This window comes from Sebastes umbrosus, chromosome 20, assembly GCF_015220745.1.
Source record: "Sebastes umbrosus isolate fSebUmb1 chromosome 20, fSebUmb1.pri, whole genome shotgun sequence".
Taxonomy (NCBI): Eukaryota; Metazoa; Chordata; class Actinopteri; order Perciformes; family Sebastidae; genus Sebastes; species Sebastes umbrosus.
In genome coordinates, this window is record NC_051288.1 from 22,163,348 (window position 1) to 22,183,695 (window position 20,348).

Genomic DNA, 20,348 nt, shown 5'->3' on the forward strand with positions numbered 1-20,348 from the left:
TAACAATACACACACTCACACAAACAGGCTTAAATTGGGCCGTCTCTCTCCGTCACACACACACACACACACACATGTAGTACAGTATCCTTGGAGGATTATAGCAGCAGTTGTGTGGTGCGGTGTGTTCTTCATAAAATGCCCAGAAACTAGTGCAGCGTGGAGGGAAGCACCATGAGGGAGTTGGACCACAGAGAGAGACGAGGGATTCTCAGGTGAACAGACAGGAAACACACGTCGAACAAACCAGACGCGCTCTGACAGGGCGGCAGCAGCGGCGGCTTCAGTTTGGAGGGAAAAAAGGAGGGCAAGAGCAAAGGAGGACAGATGGAGGAGGAGGAGGATAATTGAAATAACCACCACTGTGATCGTGCAAGAATGATGAGGGGAAAGTTAATGTCCTACAACGTGAACGGGGACGCTGTCATGTTGAATTCCTTTTGCCAGAAAGATGCAAACTATTGTCCAAAAAATAATTGTATCCTGTAGCATGACGATTTACTTTAATTAGACCAAAGGGACCAAACTATTAAAAAAGAGCTTCAGACCAAAAACACACAAAGACACAAACCGACCACTATATTCATACTGCAGGACACAATTTACTCCCAATGCCAAGTACCTATTTTACCACGTCTTTCTTTAAGTGTTTTAGTTCCCTAACCCACCATGGTTTACCAGATATTTCCTATACCTTATCAGTAGTTTCTATGAGCAGATATTGTTGACGAAAAAGCATCAGCATATAGGACATTAAAAAACATTGTCATTAATCGTTATCCAGGGTTTTGTAAAATCCTCCAATTCATTCATTTTGCCAAAAGGTTTGGGACGATATGTGTCCACATACTTGGGGTGATATAATTTATTTATATATTTATTTATTTCATATATTTAATTTACAATAGTATAAAACCCAGAAAAAAATTTAGAACCAGCAAATGTTTGGCATTTTTGCTAAATAATTTGTGTTGCTTTTGGCGGTCCCTGTGGACAAAACCAGTAGTGTTTCGAAGCACCAGAGTCCCTTGAGAAAACCTCTCATTTTACTGCAGCAAGGTCTGACAGTCAGCCCCGATTAGTCCTGGTTGTGGTTCTCCCGTGCCTCCCGTCCCTCCAAGGGACCCAGCAATACGCCCTGGGCCTCCAGCAGCGTGGTGTCGGTGTTGAGTTTCTGGTGAACTATTGATTTCACGAAGAATCAGCCAGGATGACAAGCATTAAGAATAACTTTATAGAAATAGCCAATCTTCTTGCTGATGGTTCCGTTTGTTTTATGTAGGTCACATATAGGCATCAGTCTTAAGTTGAGACTGTTTCATAACCAGTTAAAAGTTCCTCACAGTCACGGCAACAAACCCACTCAGTTAGATTCAGGAAAAAACACCATGGCTTAAAATTACTACATTTGTACTGTGAAAATGTGACTTGACGTTGTGAACACGGGACACGTAAGAACAGCTGATTGTAAAGTGAAAGTGAACCTTAACGCACAAACAGCACGTTAAGGACTGGTGAAAGCGCTGCGTTTCTGGAAAAAATGCAATATGGAGACGGAAAAAGTAGTAGAAATAAACAAAAACACATTGATTTATGTGAAAATAAGCTTAAGATTGTTGTATTTTAAAGAAAGAGAGATGAGAAGATTGATACCGCTCTCAGATGTAGAAATAGCCAATCTTCTTGCTGATGGTCCTGTTTATTTTATGTAGGTCACATATAGTCATCAGTATTAAATTGAGACTGTTTCATAACCAGTTAAAAGTTCCTCACAGTAACTTTTAAACAAGTATTCGATTATCAAAATGCTTGCCAATACATTTACTGTCAAAAAAACTAATCAAATTATCACCTAATTTAGCATCTGGTATATACCAAAGCCAGGACCTTTAAATTAGGATTTTAGAGTGGAATTCCTGCTCTTAATCAGCGCAGAGAGGTAGGCTCAGCTTTCTGGCAAAGGAGGCCATCATCTGTCCAAAAGAAAGGATTTTTTAATGAGCAAGACAAAAAGTTCTAATCACGCTAAACATCTGCTCTGCGGGGAAGCTGCTCAGACCACACAGCGAGATTAACTGATTTATATAGCAGCAGTCCTCTCTCTCTTCCCTTCTCCCTGTTTGTTGGTCATCGTCCAAATGGGACATGGCAGCCTGAGAGAAATGGTGAAAGAGAAACAGAAAGAGGGTAGGATGGGATAACATTGTCCCATGCTATGACAGATGTCCCCATGTTGGGCAGATAAATCTTCTTTACTGGCAATCAATGTGCCATCGCGCCCAACAACAGCCGCTACATATCTCTCTCTATAATTAATGTGCCAGCCGTGGTCAGCTCTGCAATCTGCATAACCGATACATACCCAAACACACACACCGACACACACACAGATACATGTGGAGTCACTGAAGTGAACATGAACATGGCATTTACAGGCTGGATTGTTTGTTTTTTAAGCTGTTCGGGTGATTAAAAGGTGATCAATCTGCACATATTAGACATTAAATCGCACCATTAAGTTATGGTGGTACATTTGAGGCACTTAAAGGGACAGTGTGAAACATTTCAGGGGACCTATTAGCAGAAATGGAATATAATATTCATTACTATGTTTTCATTAGAACGGACAAACCAAAACACTGGCTCTAGAGAGAGAGCCTTTTGCATTGCCACCGTAGAGTAGTTCTCCGACACGCTTGTGAAAGTGCGGTAACGTGAGACGAAGAGTGCAAAACCGTGTTACTGCCAGCCGCCGCCTGACCTCCATTGCTCCTAAAGTAGTGTTATTATGGTAACGACGGCCTCTGAATGGCCGAGTTAGAAAGAGTTAGTTGAGAAGATCGATACCACTTTCATATCTGAGATTGGTATCAATCTTCTCATCTCTCTTCCATTAAAATACAACAAACTTAAGCTTATTTTGACATAAATCAATGTGTTTTTGTTTATTTCTACTACTCTTTCCATCTCTATATTGCTCTTTTTCCAACAACACAGCGCTTTCATCCAGGAGACCGCTGTTCGTGCGTTAAGTTTCACTTTCACGTTACAATCAGCTGTTCTTACGTGTCCCGTGTTCACAACGTCAAGTCACATTTTCACAGTACAAATGTAGTAATTTTAAGCCCAACCATGGTGTTTTTTTCCTAAACCTAACTAAGTGGGTTTGTTGCCTAAACCTAAGCATGTGTTTTTGCTCAATTAACAACATTAAACACGTGTTTACTGCTACCGAAAAGTGACGCCAAGGGGTCTGACAAAGCGTCAGTATGTGACGAGTTGAGAATGTGTTGAATTTGCCTAATTGAACGGGTTTGTTATAGACAGCCACCAGATTTATTTTTTTTTGTCAGAGCATTTAATTTGCTGTCGGGATGTAATGAGAACTTCAACAAATATAACAAAAATGTTTTTGAAGATTGCCTATTTCAGCTTTAAAATATGACAAATAAAGACACTTTGCTACCATAAAAACACATCTGTTCAGCTGCTGAGGGTTCACATTTTTCAATTCAACATACATGCATGAAGGTTGCATGTTCCACTGGATTTAGGCCTATTTGCTGTGTATTTAGTTTGACAATGTGAGGCAGCGGGTAAATGTTGTCTTCTAAATATTTGTTTTTTCAGTAGGATCATGCCGTTGCAAACGGAGCTGGCTTGGCATGGTTACTCTTGGGTAAGCTGCGCGCTGCAGGTAAACAACATAACAGCATACATACACAGTAACATGATGATCAATAACGAGCAGAGAGAAAATCCTCCGGTGAGAATTAAGTTAGAGATAACAAAACCCCAGAGTGCAGAGAGGAGGTAGAGCAGGTCGAAGGCCGGGGTGAGCCCTTAAATAAATTACCAGATCAGAGCCGTGAGATGTGGTGGTGTGGCGTTAAAAGGCAGAAAATGTTGTTTGTCTGTTCCCATGTGAGTCCTGCATCTCTTGGTATGCTGAACAGCATGTGTGTGTGTCCTCTGCTCCTTCAAAGGATCTATTAATCACGTGTGAATGTGAGCACTTTCTCCACTGTACAGGCCGAAGCACAACACGAACAAGCCCCAAGCAGCCACAGAAAAGAGCAGGAGAAGTCATTGCATTAATTGAATATTGTATTCTGGGCCAGTTTAATTCAAACCGTTGGTCGGGGGAATCAAATCTCAGTTTCTCAGTTAGTTATTGTCTTAAGAAAACATGAAAGCTTTTAGAAACCTAATCTGGTCTCAATAGATGTCTCAAATATTCATAAAGAAACCTATAAAAAGACTTTGTTATCAAGAATTAGCTTTTCATTCCCTAAAGAAAACCACTTGAAATAAATTATAAATTAACACCATCTTGGAAGATCCGAGAAGAAACAAGAATATATCTGTGATCAGAAACACGTGTGCCACCTCCGACTAATTATTCCAACATTATTGAGCAACAGCAGATTTCATGCTTCACACTTTGTCTCTAATGTCATCTGCAAATAACTGACTTTCAAATGCAAATGAGAAACTGCAGACAGATAGAAAGATCCTGAGGTGTTACTGCGTGTGTAAATCCAGGTACAAGTTGATGATGAAAAAGATTAGCTATAATATTAAATTCTAAAAAACAGAAAGCCATCTGGATAAATAAGTAAAGTCAGGAGCTGATATCACATGCACACTTGAAACAACCATCATTCTGAAACAACGAGACAATTCATCATCTGACGCCAAAGACCAGAGATCGCCGTACCCAACACAATCTCACTCCCAACTCATCAAATAGTGCCGCTTGGTCAGTGCCCCTCGGCAACGGAGACCGACGCACAGTGTACCCCTCTTGCTTTACTTTTTGGATACGTCAGGGACGGCGTGTCAATATACGCTTGTTACATGCAGTGTCCTTTCAAAATAAACTTCCGTTTTCACAGGAAGTTAGGTTTAGGCAGCACAACTACTTAGGGTTAGGAAACGGTCGTGGTTGACGTTAACTTCACGTGACTAATGACTCACGGGACTCACGGGACTGACGAATCTAACAATTCACGAGACTCAGGAGACTGATGATACTAACGACTCGCTGGATTCGGGACTGATGATACTAACAACTCACGGGACTCACGGGACTCACGGGACTCTTGGGACTCGGAACTGACGGTACTGACAAGTCACGTGACTTAGGAAACTGACAATACTAACGAGTCATGTGACTCATGAGACTCGTAACTGACGATACTAACGACTCACATGACTCACGAGACTCAGGGGACTGACGATACTAACGAGTCAAGTGACTCACGGGACCGATGATACTAACAACTCACGTGACTAACGAGACTCACGGGACTGACAATACTAACGGCTCATGTGACTATAAGTCAACATTACTTTTAGTGCTCTCCTGGTTGAAAGTCGTATGTTTGTTTGACCCATACACCATCACTCCCGCTCACCCTTAGCGGACTCTCGCGCTCTTTATACTACGTCAGTTGCTCAGACAGTCGAATAACGCCGCGGGTGGGTTCACATTAGAGTTAGTTCGTCACATACTGTCGCTAAAGGGTAACTCTGTGTGACGTATCCAATGCCGAGGAACACCTTCCAGAAGGCGGTACATGTCGAGTTGGGAGTGAGAATGGGTTGCCATAACAACTGGGTTAAAATTTCCAGAAAGAAAAGTCAGTAAGTGGATTTTGAGTTTTTTTTTGTCAAATCTGAAAGAGTTTGCTACAGCACATAGAAGAGCAAGATAAGCTTGTCTGGGAGTGTTTTAGTCAGACTTTGAGCTCCCATTTCTCATCTCAAAAGACTATTGATTTCAGCCGGATTTCAGAAAGACAACATTTGAAATGAGAATCACGTTTCCCGATAGCGGTTGTAAAATATATTATGTGTTTTGTAACACATCCTGTCGTCAGTGTGGAAACAATAAAGCTAAAGTGGTTGACAGAGTGCAATTAAATTTATGACAGACTTGTTCTTGTATTGTCGGTTTGTTTGAACATAATGAAGACGCTGCGTATTCCTGACGAGCACCAGTTGTAGGTAGTCAGACGTAATCGCTGTTTAATGGCTGTTTTCTGCCATGCTGCGCTGCGTGTTTGACACTGGAGGTGTGTTTTTAAAGTGCTTAGACACTCAGTACACACAATTACTCTGTGTTTAATGAAGTGTGGAGTTTGCAGTGTCTACTCAGAACTAAACTGAGGCACAGAAACAGAGAGAGGGAGGGTGCAGATGCCTGTGTGTGGGACTGGGTATCATTTGAAATATTTAAATACTACGACGACGATTTTTTTGGTACCCTTATCAAAATGATACTTTACTTTGTGTTTTTTTTAATTTATCAAAAGAAGCCAAAATGTCAAATGTTGTCTGACGTTGCCTCAACAAAACTGTCTTAAATTGGCAGCAATTTTTAGTCAAATCAGAAACTTTCTGATCAAAGAATAAACAGTTGAGTTTGACAGCAGCTGACGAACTCAACTCAAGGTCCACTTACTCGCTTGCTCTGAAGCTCCTGGACTAAATGAACAAGTTGAGTTTTGTTGTGGATGAGGGGATGCTCAGAATCATGGAAAGTTTGAACAATAGAAATAGAATAAGAGTAGAGCGGACATTCCCATTCAAATCAACATAGCAGCCATTAGCAGCCACATTTATGTGCACCGTTGACATTGCAACCTTCCCTATAAACCAACAAAACAACAGTAGCCTAAGTATTGTAAGAAAGAAAGTATGAATTGACCTGAACAGACGTCGATTCGGCTCTGTGACTACCTCCGCTGCCGGCTTAGCGGCGATGCAACACACTTTACGGTAACATGTGTTGTCACCGTAACAACTAACAACAATCACCATTTTTGTGCTAGTCAAAATCACCACAGCAAACATTTCAATGTCCGTTTTACTCCTATTCTATTTCTATGGTTTGAACCTAGAACTACATTTCCATGGCAACAGAGCAAACTGAAACAGCTGATGAGGACACAGTGATTAAGCTGAAAGCTCCAGAACAAGTGAGTAAAGTCCCCAAAGCCAAAAGTCGACAATTACGAGAGAAACGTGGTGAAATCTTTGGTTGGTTTGTAAATGTGGATCATAGCAGCGGTTACATTCTTGTGTCTTACAGTATGATCTCAGAAGACCAATCAGAACGCAGCATGACACAATTCACTATACCATGCACAGCAGCTGGATTCTCATCACTTATCACACAAAAAACCCATCTTGTCAGGCTTCAAGTAATGTGTTTGTGTCCGGCAAGCCAGACAACGAACCAATCATCGTCTTGTGAGGAGCTACTGGCAGCTACAGGCGTGGCTTTAGGCGTGTGACGCGACACGGAGAGCAACAACAATGGTGGCTCCTGAAGAGGTTAGCGTAGCTGCTGCTATAGCATCAGTTATATCAGAACTGGAGAGTATTTCTTCACTGGAAGAAGAGCAAAGATCGGCACTGTTCTTGATGGAAAAATTTTTTTCGCTCTTCTCCCGACTGGCTTCGGCAGGAGTTTGATTGACAGATGGTTCATCCAATCACCTGCCAAGTTGAACAGTTTCCAATGACGGCTTCTCAGATGGTTCTGTGAAACAAACCATCTGGCGGGCCGGGGTTAAAATAAATTGGCATGCTAGTGTAATGCTACTGCTACAAACACCTCAAACTCACTTTGCAAAATCAAGATTTCATGTTGCCCTCTTTTCTCCCTGAACCGAGACCGGCTTCACAATATCCTTCTCTTTGTTGGAAGAGGTCAAAACCGCAGCAACATTTGTAGAATGAAGAACAATTTTACTGGGAGACCAACGTGTTTCGGGTTGCAGCGTGGATGACCTTGATGAAGGCCACAAGCGGAAATGCCTTCATCCCAAAATTGATGTTGTGCAGTCTGACACAGATTGCAACCGAGGCTTAAGTGGAGTTGAAATAATTTCATCAGCCAATAAGTAAACAAGATTATGAACCTGACCAACATTCAATACCAGCTTTGGGTACTTTACGGTACTTGGGTACTTGATCGGGTACGTTTACATCCATATATCTGTGCAGATGTAACGAGCTCTACCTGTGTTTGCGTTGCTGTATGTACCTCTCTGTTTGATTGGACTGGCGTCTGCAGGGCACCGTGTTGCGGACGCACGTGCCAGTACCCGGGTCCACGTTCTCCACCATGACGAAGGGATGCTCCTCCAGCGTGGCCACGGTCAGGTGGCGGTCATCGGACACCTGCTCCAGGAAGCTGCCGTATCGAGGCCAGACCGGGTAGCGGACCTGAAGGATCCCCAGAGCGTACGTACCCACCTGAAGAAGGAGGGTGAAAGACACGTGTTTGAATCTCAGCTTCGACCTTCTCCGCACATCAACCCCTTTTCTCTCCCCACCTGTCTTGTCTTTCTCTACTTCACAGGATGTTTTTTTGTATTATTATTTAAAAAATGGGAAATTTGCATTTGCTGACCTGGAGGAAGAGGATTAGAAGATGAAAGAAGAGTAGAGTTCATTAATGCATGAACGAGGAGACTTAAAAGTGTTTGAGTAAGACATTTTGGAGAGAAGGAAAAAAGCCAGAATATAAAACAAAGAGCAAAACCGACGGCATCACATTAATAATACATCCCAGCATGTGTTGCCTTCAATCTGTGTTCTTTTTGTTGACTGATTATTCAATTATTAATTTTCTTTTTTCCAACTGAATAAACAAATTGAAATGTCGCTGTTCATAAATGGGAACTGTTCAAGTGATTAGAGCCATTTATTAGCTGTGTTTTTATGTCTTTATGCATTTGTAGGACTTATTTAGAGGGGACTTATCATGAAAAACTCACTACTTCAGTGCTTGTGTTCATACATTTTGGTATCTGGAGCACCTACCAACCCACAAACTGTGAAATAAAACAACCCGGTTGGTTTTTATGGACTGCCTAGATCAGAAAACGTGTTAGGATACAACTTGTCAGTTTTGTCAACATAAATAAAGTGATGACGTCTTGACATGATTTGTCAAGCGAATGCAGATACATAAATGTTATTTTGGTTAAATAAATGTATTTTATGGTGTTGTTAGATTGCTGATAGACCAGCGGTAGAGAAACAGTTTTTTGACAGCAGTGAAAATGTTGTTTTTGAAAGGCTAAACGCCAACAAATATTGATTGAAGCAGAATATTTTGTTAGATAAAAACATATTGTGAATTTTGGAAATGATTACATTTATCTTTTTTCAATAAATTTTGACTATTTGACTTTACACTGCTCTGGAGTTATTGGAAATGTTTGGATCACACAAGTCGGAAACAATCCTTCACAGCCACCACTGGAATCTGATTCTATAAATAGTATAATACTAATAATATTAGAGTAACCTGATCTTTATCTGCAATTGTGCACATATACCATAAAAAAAACATATGTACTTGGAAATATTCAGCTGTCCTTTTGATGGATGTCATAAAACGGTTTGAAATCAAAAGATTCATAGACCAAAGCTTACTTAAATTAATGTTTTTTTATATTTGTCATTACTCCTAACAGATGCGCTGACAACGTCATAGCAGTCCCTCATTCTTTAGTATTTTCCAATTAATTTTAGCTGAACGTCACAGTTCCCCTGAGTTGATTGGAGGGTTATTCAGATCACCTGTTGTTCAGGTTTGTGGGGACCGGCTCCTAATTAAGAATTGAGAGCAGCTTGGATCATTTCCCCTCTTGGCAAATCAGGGTGTGACGACGCCCCTTCTTAAGCGAGGTAATGAATCAAACACTGAGGGCATTCTGATACTTCCTTTATTTAATGCAGACCTCATTTTAGCAAATGAACCACCACTCTTCTCCGTTTATTACGCTGGCTCCCTGTTGTTGCTGCTTGCATCCAGTTCAAAACTCTGGTGCTGACCTACAGGGCAGTGAAGGGAACCATTACTCAGACAACCCGGTGGTCGCTCATCTCGGTCAAGGCTCTTCTCAGTGGTGGAATGAACTCAGAGTCACTGCTGCAGGCTAAAAACCCACCTTATCTGACCACATCTTTGCTAGTAAAATAAAAGCTATCTGTAAGCACGTGCACTGTTGCACCTAACATTTAGTTGTTTGTTATCCCAATTTTGTCATGTTGTTTTGGACAAAAGATTCTGCCAAATGAATGTAAAATGAAGCCGAGGCTATGTTCAAATTACAGGGCTTAATGCTCAATTCACATATTTTGCATTGATCCGATCTCTCTGCCTCGACTGGTCACATATATCTGACATCAGTGTGAACGGATCTCAGCCCTGAAATGCCTCACTTGTAACCAATAATGTCACGCACATGCTGGACTGCTCATTGTTCTGAGAATTGTTGGAGTCCAGTGACTGCCAGACTCCATTAACATATTGCTCAATTTAACAGATCTGGGTTCCCCCGTTCCTGCTCAAAATGTCACCCAGCAGCACCCTTCAAACAACACAAAGCAACAACATCATGTTAAACTGTCAGGGTGTCACAATGGGGGCCGTGAAAAGAGCAAGTACACCAACAACCTGCCATTACGGATGAGCTACATGAGGTGTAGAGGAGAGGAGGAACACGTAGAGACCATGCAGGTCTTAAGTGGCGTCTTGTTGTTGATAAGCGTGAACAACAGCAGTACATCTACACCACACGTGAACACGATGAGGACATGAGGATCGGATGAAGTGCTGGCTGCAACACTTTAACATCTACACACACATACAAACCAAAACCCCACTTCAGCACAATTACATGTCTGTGTTCGTACGCACACACATACATACACAGCAGCCAGGAGGTGACATTGATAAAGTAGGTTGGTCTTTCCAGGCCAGAAATAAATGAGTTCAACTGTAGCTGTGAGATTACGTTCAGGTCTCTCTGTTTAGTCGCACTCTTTCAATACAACCTCGGGCTTTGAGAAGTGTGTGTGTGTGTGTGTGTGTGTGTGTGTGAAAGGGAGTGAAAATACTCAGGAAAATTGCATGGTGACGATGAAACAGGAGTAAGAGAAGGAAACAGCTTCAACAGGAAACACAGACGCACATTATTGATTTGACTACACTTTCAAATATCATCTATTGGTGATGTTCAGAGTATTCTACAAGTTATTTTGTGATCAATTGTTCGAGATTAGATTTTTTTTCCTCAACCAGACTTTTATTTTCTGCTTTCTGCAAAATGCATCTTGACATCTCCAATGCAACAAGCATAATAAACAAGTTGCATCCATGGATGTGTAAAGAGAACTGGATACAGCGTTGGAGGCGGGCTCCCGTTGAGAGTTGCTCAGTGACGAATTAAACAAAACTGGCTCGACTGCCGAGTGATAAAATACTCGGATCATGTGGCGATCTTCCGCGAGAAATCTTTAACTCCGCCTCCCAGCCCTCGCTCCAGCCTCGGTATAGATCCCGCTATTAGTGCATTTTACAACTTTTAGGACCCAATGATTTAAATAAGGTTCAAGTGTTCGTACTGGGAAGTTGATTTACCTAATAAAAAAAAATAATCCGCTGAGTTACATACGTCTCTTTCCCAATGTTAGTCTATGGGAAAAAGTATTTTTGGGGCCCAATGGCATCACGTGACGGACACGGAAGTTGTAGTACCACCGTTTGGCCACTACGAAAATTGGCATCAACGACCGGCGTTCTACCTGGGGGCTTGGTTGCATCCAGCCAGATTATATGTGCAGGTTTTCATACTGTGAGGTTGAATGAGGGGGGATGTAGAGGGAGAGACGTGAAGCAAAGATACTGCGTGAGGTGAAAGAGACGGACAACAACAACAAAATTTGGCCCGCTGACCAACACAGCAGCGGATGTGGCACTGTGACTTTAGCTCTGATATTCCAATCGCCGAACAGTTCTTGGAGCTCCCCAACAAAAGCCCCAGATCAGGGACAAATCGTCCCTCGAGCCGATGCATCGCTGACACTAGCAGGCTAAATATCTGGACCTGTCGGGGAGCTACAGCCAATGAGAGCGCAAGACACGGGTTGAGGGGAAACCTGGGGGAGGAAGGGGTTGCCTGTAACCGTAGGAACTTTTACTGTATGTTTTGCATTCGCAACATGGACCAAAGTTGTTGTTACATCTAGAAGAAACAGGCTATAAATAGTGAAGACGTGTGGAAACGACAACATCAACAAGCATACAAGGAAAGCTATTATTATTCAAGTATTGCTTGAACAAAAAAATCCTGTCTCGCATATGGTATCACCTCTTGTGTTTGTTTTCATTATTAAGCATAGTTTGGAGACCAGACATACTCATCGGGTATTCCTCCTGGCGAAAGAACTTGTAGTGTGTGACCCCCCTGTCGTTGATCAGTCATGTAGTGTGAAAAACACAACGACTTCGAGACTCCAGATTACAAAACAGCAAGTTTTGTCATGTGAACAGCACAGCAATCTGATGACTTTGAAGGTGTAAAGTTAACTTAGATCCCTTAGCGCCCGATTGCCGTAAATTGCGTCAAAAATCCCCTCCTTTGAGTCATAACTCATCAGTCAAATCTGAACACACAGACATGATGCACATACTTACACTATTCAGTATGACTTATACTCTCTGAGGATATCATTATCTTTGATGTCTATCGCAATTAAAGTCCATAAATCCGTTTAGAGGTCATAGAAAAAAAGATGCTCCTTTAAAACTCCAGAACTTGCCTGAGAATCATCACATTTTTAAGTATTTCAGCATCAAACTAATCCAGCGACAGTTATTTTTACATCCACGGGTACGTTGTTAACAGGTACTACTAATAGATAATTTGGCATACATTTAATGATGCCAATTTGCCAACATGCAAACAAAAAACAACGGGAGCAATTGGGGTTTTGCTCAGTATGTCACTGACATCTTCTCATCTATATTTAGCCTTTTTTATAAGCAGGAACAACAACAATACACATAAAAATGGAGATCAACACCAAGACTACATGGCCAATAGCTGTTGTTAACAGACTCTATACCTATAACTATATTAAGGGGCAGTTTCTCTCCAATAAAACTAACCTGAACCCTAAAAATAAAACGTTTCATTGTCTATAAAACACTCGCAAATGTCAGTCAGCCTCAGTAACCTGTGAGTCCATCATGTATTTGAGTCCTCTCTACATGGGCACATAACAGGACAAACATCTCATCGTTCCTATGCCATCACAGTGCCAGCATGTTTCAGTGATCTGGTTTCTGGTGCCCAGTACCTTGTCCCAGAATCTGTCCCGGTCCAGAGCGATGATGACCATGGAAGGGTTGGAAAGGAAGCCTTGGTTGTTGAATGACAGATCTCTTCTTTCCCACGTCACGTTCAGCATGTGCCTGCGAAAAAAACATAAACAATGTATATGGAGCTTGCAATCAAGGACTTTGATTCTACATCTCGCCAGAATTTACATATTCATGTACACAGATAAACACACTATGATCACCTCCTAATTAAACCTAAAGCTCCCCTGGAGGGCTTAATCTAACGTGGGAGACTGGAAGTAGCTCATCAGGGGATGAGAGCGGCAGCTGATTGGTGGAGGGCAGAGTGTTCCTACTGAGTGATCTCGCTGTCTGTTAAGGTATACATCCGTGACAGACTGGCGCTGTGAATAATGAATCCAGGGCAATTTGCATTTCAGTGAAAAAGAGGCGCGATATACTTCCACTTCACGCCCTGAAGCTGTGCTCTTCTGTCCATGCATCAGTTATGATCACTCTCTGTAACAATTCACTCAGATTGTGTACTTCCTGACTAAAGAGTGACTCACCTGAACAGAGTATTGTTGTCTGTGTGTTTAGCCAGTTTGGTGCAGTCACCGTGTCCCTCAGGAATGAACCCGTGCTGCTTCCTGAAGCTCTCGGCCCCTTTAGCTACGATGGCGACACCCTCCCTCACCCTCTGCCGCAAGCTCTTCCTCCACTGGTCCGTGATCACGCCGATGACGCCGACGGGGAAGCTGACAGGTGGAGGGCTGTCGGGGTTGCCCACGGCCTGACTGGGGAGGATCCAGATGTAGCCCGGACCCAGCAGACCCACCTCGGCTGCCTGAGTGAACAAGTACTGCGCCTCCTCGTAGGAGCAGTACGCCAGCAGGACCTGAGAGTCCACCTGCAGACAGGAAATAAGTCTGTTAAGAGGGAAAACATGCAGCACTGCTGTAGGTCATCTAGAGCCTGCAGCGCCAGCTGTTCCTCCGTTCAAAAGTTTTTGCTAAGTAGAGATTTAAGCTTCACAAAATTAAAGTGACACAGTGAATTCGCACACTAAATTAACAGACTAGTTCTTACATAGACATTAGTTGTAGCTGTGCTTGCAAACATATTACCTGTTTCTGGGATTCTTATATCTCATCGTACCTGCTGCAGCATGCGCTTCGTCTTCGCGTCGTTCGACCCAACAGACATTTCCAGAGACAAGATATCCTGTAGATTCCACATGAAATAGGAAGTATCTGTGTAGGACTCAACTATATCCACAAAGGTGTCGTAGCCCGGCAGCAAGCTGGTGATCACTGCAAACTCGCCCCAGTCGTACTCCTCCATTATCTGAAACAGGGATGTATAGAAATAAAGAAGTATGGTGATAATATCCAAGGTAATGTGGGTAAAGACCAGTAATGGGAAGTTGGTGTTTTTACACATTGTTTTTGTCTGGATAAAGTGAGCGTTAGAGGTGCCGGTGGGCAGATTTTGTTCATCATAAATACACCTGTCATCGTCACAATGGATGTTTCTCTGTTGTGGAAATGCCTCCACTAGACAACGAGGTAAAGTCAGGGTGTCACAGCCTGAATCGAGATTATCCCGTCGACTCCCAAAAGCCTCTCTGATCTCATGAGAATTATTTGTACAATCTATCATAAATACAGATTGTATTTAGTTTGTGGAAACCGGGCCAGAACTTCAGATCAGGGATTCCCCGCTGATTGTTGTCCCTACATGGTGTTAATCAGCGTGAAAGGTCCCAGTTGTCAGGCTCCACCCGGGATAACCATTTGGTACGACAACCTCCGATTTTAATCCCAAAAATGAGGTCACTTATTGTAACAGTGCGATTGCTTTTCTGTACCTTGAACATGGAGACAATCTGCTGCTCCAGAGACGCTCCCATCTGCAAGAAGGAGGATCCCTCAGCCTGTGAAGAGTTAGAGAGACACAATGTGGTTAAAGGGGAAAGACGTCACAGCATCAACGGAGCTGGTTTTGCTCAAAGACACGATTTTGAAGCAGTTTCTTGACGCTGAACTACAGTTTATTCTTCGCACTATGCTGCCCTGCCGTTTCAAAAACGTGGAAAAAACATTTTATTTGATTTTAAGACAGTCAAGCATGAACTTCTGAAAACGCATCATGAGATCTGAACGGGTTTCATGGACTAATATCTCGAATAAATCAACAAATGAACATCCGAGAACTGTGTTGAACTTTCCGCCACAACGGAAGCAAAACTGACGAAAAGGCTTTTCAAGTGAACTCGTCTGCTGCTCCTCATTTTAGCAGAACCTTTAACATCGTTACTGCTGCGGAACAATTAAATTTGGATGAAACTTTACCACAACTTGGACGGTGCATTTTAATAATTTGTACTATCACTTGTTAAAAAAAAAACAAAAACTTTCACTGTTAAAAGTCACGACACAGCAGAACGGCCTTCTAAATCCAATTAATTTGATGAGCAGTGACAAATGGGGGGAAAAGGAAAAGACTAAATTTTAGGTGAGCTATGCTTGGACAATCGCACATGAATGGGCTTTATGAAAATCTTCATAAATATCTGCAATGTCCTAAGAAGAGTCCTTGGAAAGTTTAAATAATAAAGCATAAAAAACTGGGCATGCAGCTGTCAAATAAGGAACAGGTACCATGAATATTTATGTTAGTTTCCACCTTTATTGTCGCTCACATTCAATGATGGAGTTTTGATTGTCCATATTCTGCTACAAGTGTCTTCAATCAGTCCTGCTGCTCTCTTTCTGTCAGGAATGGGTGGTCCAACGTAGCATGTGTCTGCGTCTATTAGCACACATTTGCATACCTACTCGCCGTGTGTTGACAGATAAGATGGACGTTGTTAGAGCCAGATGAACCCATGTCCTTCAAATAAAGCAGGCTATGAGAGGAGGAGGACTATTGGAAGGTGTAACTAAGAGGGACTGGATATACTGTAGACACTAAGAGCAGAACCGTAACCTTAACGGAGAAGTCAGCCAGCAACACTAACAACCAAACTAATTTGTATGAAGAGTAAAAGGTATATTCCGAGCAATGATTTGGTGATTTGCAGGTCAAAATATTTCTAGACATCTATGACAAAATTGGGTCATATTTAGTTGACATTTTTAGACATTTAGGTTGCATTTTTTTCTACCATTTTCCCCCCAAAAAATGGTAGAAAAAAGCCTAGAATAAGCAGTAAAAAAGTAGGGATTTTTATTATTTTCAGAGGGACTTTTATCTACATGTTCCATATAAATAAAAGTTGCACAGAACTATTATATGTCATACAGCAGGTGAAAACTCATTCTCCATTGGTTTCAATGCACTTACAGGAAACAAGTCTGCTTGCTTCTCTTAAGAAACTAGCAAGAGTTCACTAGATTTTAAAAATGATCCAACCAAAAAAACTCAGCCCAGTGTTGCCGAATCTTTTCCAATGAAAGTAGCCAGCAGCACCAGCTCCAAAAGTCACTAAATCTAGCGAGAACGCCACCAAGTCAGCAACACTGATAGTCTGTTCCTTCAGGCCTCCCTCCAAAGACACTCTCCCTAAATCATTAGAGATGCATGATATGGATTTTTTTTCAGCCGATAAGATAACCAATAATCTCATATTTTTGTATCTTAAAAAGAAGTTCAAAACCTGTAGTTTATGCACACCTGAGGGTAAGAAAGGCTAAGATGTAGTGAGCAAAGATGGGTGATTTTATATTCCACAGCTCTGACCGAATCCAACTGACATCACTTTTGTTAACACAACAAAAACAAACCAGTTCTGACTCTTCAAATGTTCATGAAGTACATCAAAAAAACTTGTATTGCAAATTGCAGTCGTGTTATCTTCCTCTGAAACTGTGAAAAACATCCACGCCGTCAACGACATGTTTGGCTCTCTAATCAGCTTCACTTCTTCTTCTTCTTCTTCTTCTTCTCTGTGTTTATTGGCAGATCAAAAACCAAATTACAGTCCTGCGACAGCCGCAGATATCGGATTTGTTTCTCTTTTTTTTTGTCAGAGCATTTGATTTATTGATCGCTGTCAGGATGTAATGAGATTTTCAACAAATATAACAAAATGTTTTTGAGGAAGATTACCAACTCTGGCTTTAAATTACTATACTTCAACACGTCTTAACAACGTTTTGAAATTCAGTCTGCTGTTGGTTATATTTCTAAAAAACTCACACTTGTCAACCAAATTTAGACTAGCCCAGGGGTCAGCAACCTTTACCATCAAAAGAGCCATATCAGGCAACAAAAAAAAGAATCTGTCTGGAGCTGCAAAACATTTGAGCATTGTGATGAAGGTAACAGTTTATAGTCTAAGTATATAGTATATAAGTCTAATGCAGTGAGGGCCAAAGAGCAAATATACTACGGAGTATTAGGGCCACATTGAGGGAAAACAAATCAGATATTTCCAGAATAAAGTCATAATATTACGAGAAAAAAGTCATAACATTATGAAAATAAAGTCGTAATATTACGAGAATATAGTCATAACTTTATGTGAAAAAAAGTTGTAATATTATGAGAATAAAGTTATAACTTAACGAGAAAAAAAAGTTGTAATATTATGAGAATAAAGTCATAACGTTAGGAGAAAAAAAGAAAATAACACGTAAAATTCCAAATTTATATTATTATGACTTTATTATCATAATATTACGACTTTTTTCCCGTAAACCTATGACTTTATTCTCGAAATCTCCGATTTATTTATTTTTCCTCAATGTGGCCCTAATACTCTGTCGTACCATAGACCTACAACAATGATAAATAAAAATCAAAATGCAAACAAAAAACTGTTATTTCCATTTTAAAAAATCCACAGGGAGCCACTGGAGAGGGGCTTAAAAGGCTCCGGAGCCGCAGGTTGCTTAGAGACCCCTGGACTAGCCTATACCGAGAGGTCCAGGAGAAGTCCTTTATTAATGGGTGGATACACACGTACCTTATATGTGTACAAGTATGTGCAGAACACACTAAAAAATGCGATCACGTGTAAACATCAAAACTTGAAACACATTTTAACAGATGCAACTGAAAGTGTTCCACAGACTGGACGCCGTGTCCCTGCGTCTTTTTAGGTGGAACTGTGTAATATCAGAGCTTGGATGGAAGATCTGAGGGGCCGTACAGTGCTGCAGGCCATAACCGCACCTGTGATGTAAGCAGGTGCAAGAACATGCAGGGGCTTTATTCTGATTTCGATGACGGACTGCTGGTGCAAGACGGCGAAGATCGGGGTAATACGGTCTCTCTCTTTATGCTGTACAGCAGCATCCTACACTAAGTGGAGACAGGAAGTTTAAAATACGGAGGCAAACATGCATGAAGAGAGAGTGAAGCAGGAGGGAGCAGATAGTGTTAAACTGTCAAGTGCCATTTGGGACCAGGTCTCAGATCTTCTCAGTCTGCTCTCGTCTCAGAGGTGAATAACTGTCATATCTCCCCCCCGTTGCTCTTTTCCTCTCCCACAGCTCGGAGGCTCTGCGAAGCCCCAGAGAGCCGGGCAGCCCGAGGAATAACACAAGAATATCACAACTTGCTTCACTCAATCTGACCAGTTTTTATTCTCTGTTTGAGAATCACCTCTGTCGGCTCAAACTCCAGCAGACCACTGACTGGGCTGTGCACCAGAAATAGCTATTAAAAATAGCCGTATACACAACCATGCCAGGCTGTCACTGAATAAATAAAGACGCGGCTCTGGATTGGCAGCCCTGGTTAGCTCTATAGTGGCCCACTTCACTTTGTGATATGACGGAGGAGTGGCAACATTTGAACAAGTGTCATTAAAATCCAATTAGTTTTGAGTCTGAGCTATTAAACAGGCAAATAATGTAGTGACCTCCCTCGGGCCAACAAGTGTTTCATCATCCAATTAGCAGCATCTTAAAATGTGAAAAATCAAACAAGCAAATGTGATGAAACCTCCACGTTCCCTCTTCACAGTGCAATCAAGCAAGAGTTACAACAAAATCACCTTCTTTTCTGCGTCTTAACTCGTACGCTCACATGAGAAGACAGAGTTCAACGCCCACCCCCCCACCACCACCACCACCAGCGCCCGTCCTCCACTTCCCAGCCGTCTTGTTCTCGCCACCTTGGCAGTGAGGCTGTCACACACAGACGTAATTAGCAGTCCTACTGCAGGAGCGTATGGTAATGTGACAGGAAGACGGTGGACATGGTGGTTGCTCACGCACTCGTCTCCTCTCACGGGGAGAACTCTGCTGTACCTCCCCCCCCGCGCGCCGTCGATGGGTCAAACAGGAAGTAGGTCGCAGATACTCATTCATATGGACTCAGATACATCTACGTACAGTATATGTGTCACTCTTCCTTCTTGTACAAATGGAAGCTTCCATCTCCAGTGGTGGAAAGTACATTTACAAGATCAAGCTTTTGTTTCATTATTACCATTTTCTGCTGCTTAAAGAGGACCTATTATTATGCTTATTTTCAGGTGCATACTTGTATTTGGTGTTTCTACTAGAACATGTTCACATGCTTTAATGATAAAAAACGCTTTATTTTTCTCATTCTTTGCAGCACCTCTTTTCACCCTCTGTCTGAAACGCTCTGATTGTAACCAAACTCTTCGGACTCCGCTCCAGCTCCGCTCTATCTAATGCCAGGATCAGACACGATATTTTTGACGGTTACGATGGTCACTATGGGAGAGTCATAAATTCTTGTCGTGACTTGGCCGCGACACATGACAGACTACGCGTCTGTCCCATGTTCCCCTTAATATACGGGCTTACTGGGGCCCGACCATGTAAAGGGGCCCACGAGGCTCCAGGTGAAAACAATCAAAATATATTTCACAGGGAGAAGCGAAAGCGCAATAGGATGCTCCATGTGCAAAGACGCAACGGCGGTGGTGTTTTTTTACTCCGACACAACCTAGATTGAATATCCTACTGCGAGGAAGGTCTGATGACATCATTCTGCATAATAAGTAGCCATATGCTTCTGTTTACAGCTGTGTCTGCGTCTGTGCTCCAATAAAACGAATGATTTTCGCACACGACACTCATTTATCATTCTCGATCCGAGTCAACACCCTTCGACGGACCGTGTCGGGCTATAATCGGGCTGATATCGTGTAGTCTGAACCGGGCATAACTTTGTTTGAGGGCGTGCTAAACTAGCCATTATGCAA

The 20,348-nt window shown here is 42.0% G+C and overlaps 1 protein-coding gene across 2 annotated transcripts in view; it reads right to left on the reverse strand.

Annotated features, from left to right (window-relative positions):
• Positions 1-20,348, reverse strand: part of LOC119479765 (glutamate receptor ionotropic, NMDA 2C-like) — a 57,038-nt gene that overhangs the window by 17,657 nt on the left and 19,033 nt on the right. For both annotated transcript variants that reach the window (XM_037755693.1, XM_037755692.1), the window contains 5 exons: positions 15,027-15,092; positions 14,315-14,503; positions 13,726-14,066; positions 13,174-13,288; positions 8,060-8,271 (listed from right to left, as the gene is read on the reverse strand). In XM_037755693.1, the coding sequence (XP_037611621.1) occupies positions 8,060-8,271; positions 13,174-13,288; positions 13,726-14,066; positions 14,315-14,503; positions 15,027-15,092 (923 nt within the window). The remainder of the gene's footprint in view (positions 1-8,059; positions 8,272-13,173; positions 13,289-13,725; positions 14,067-14,314; positions 14,504-15,026; positions 15,093-20,348) is intronic.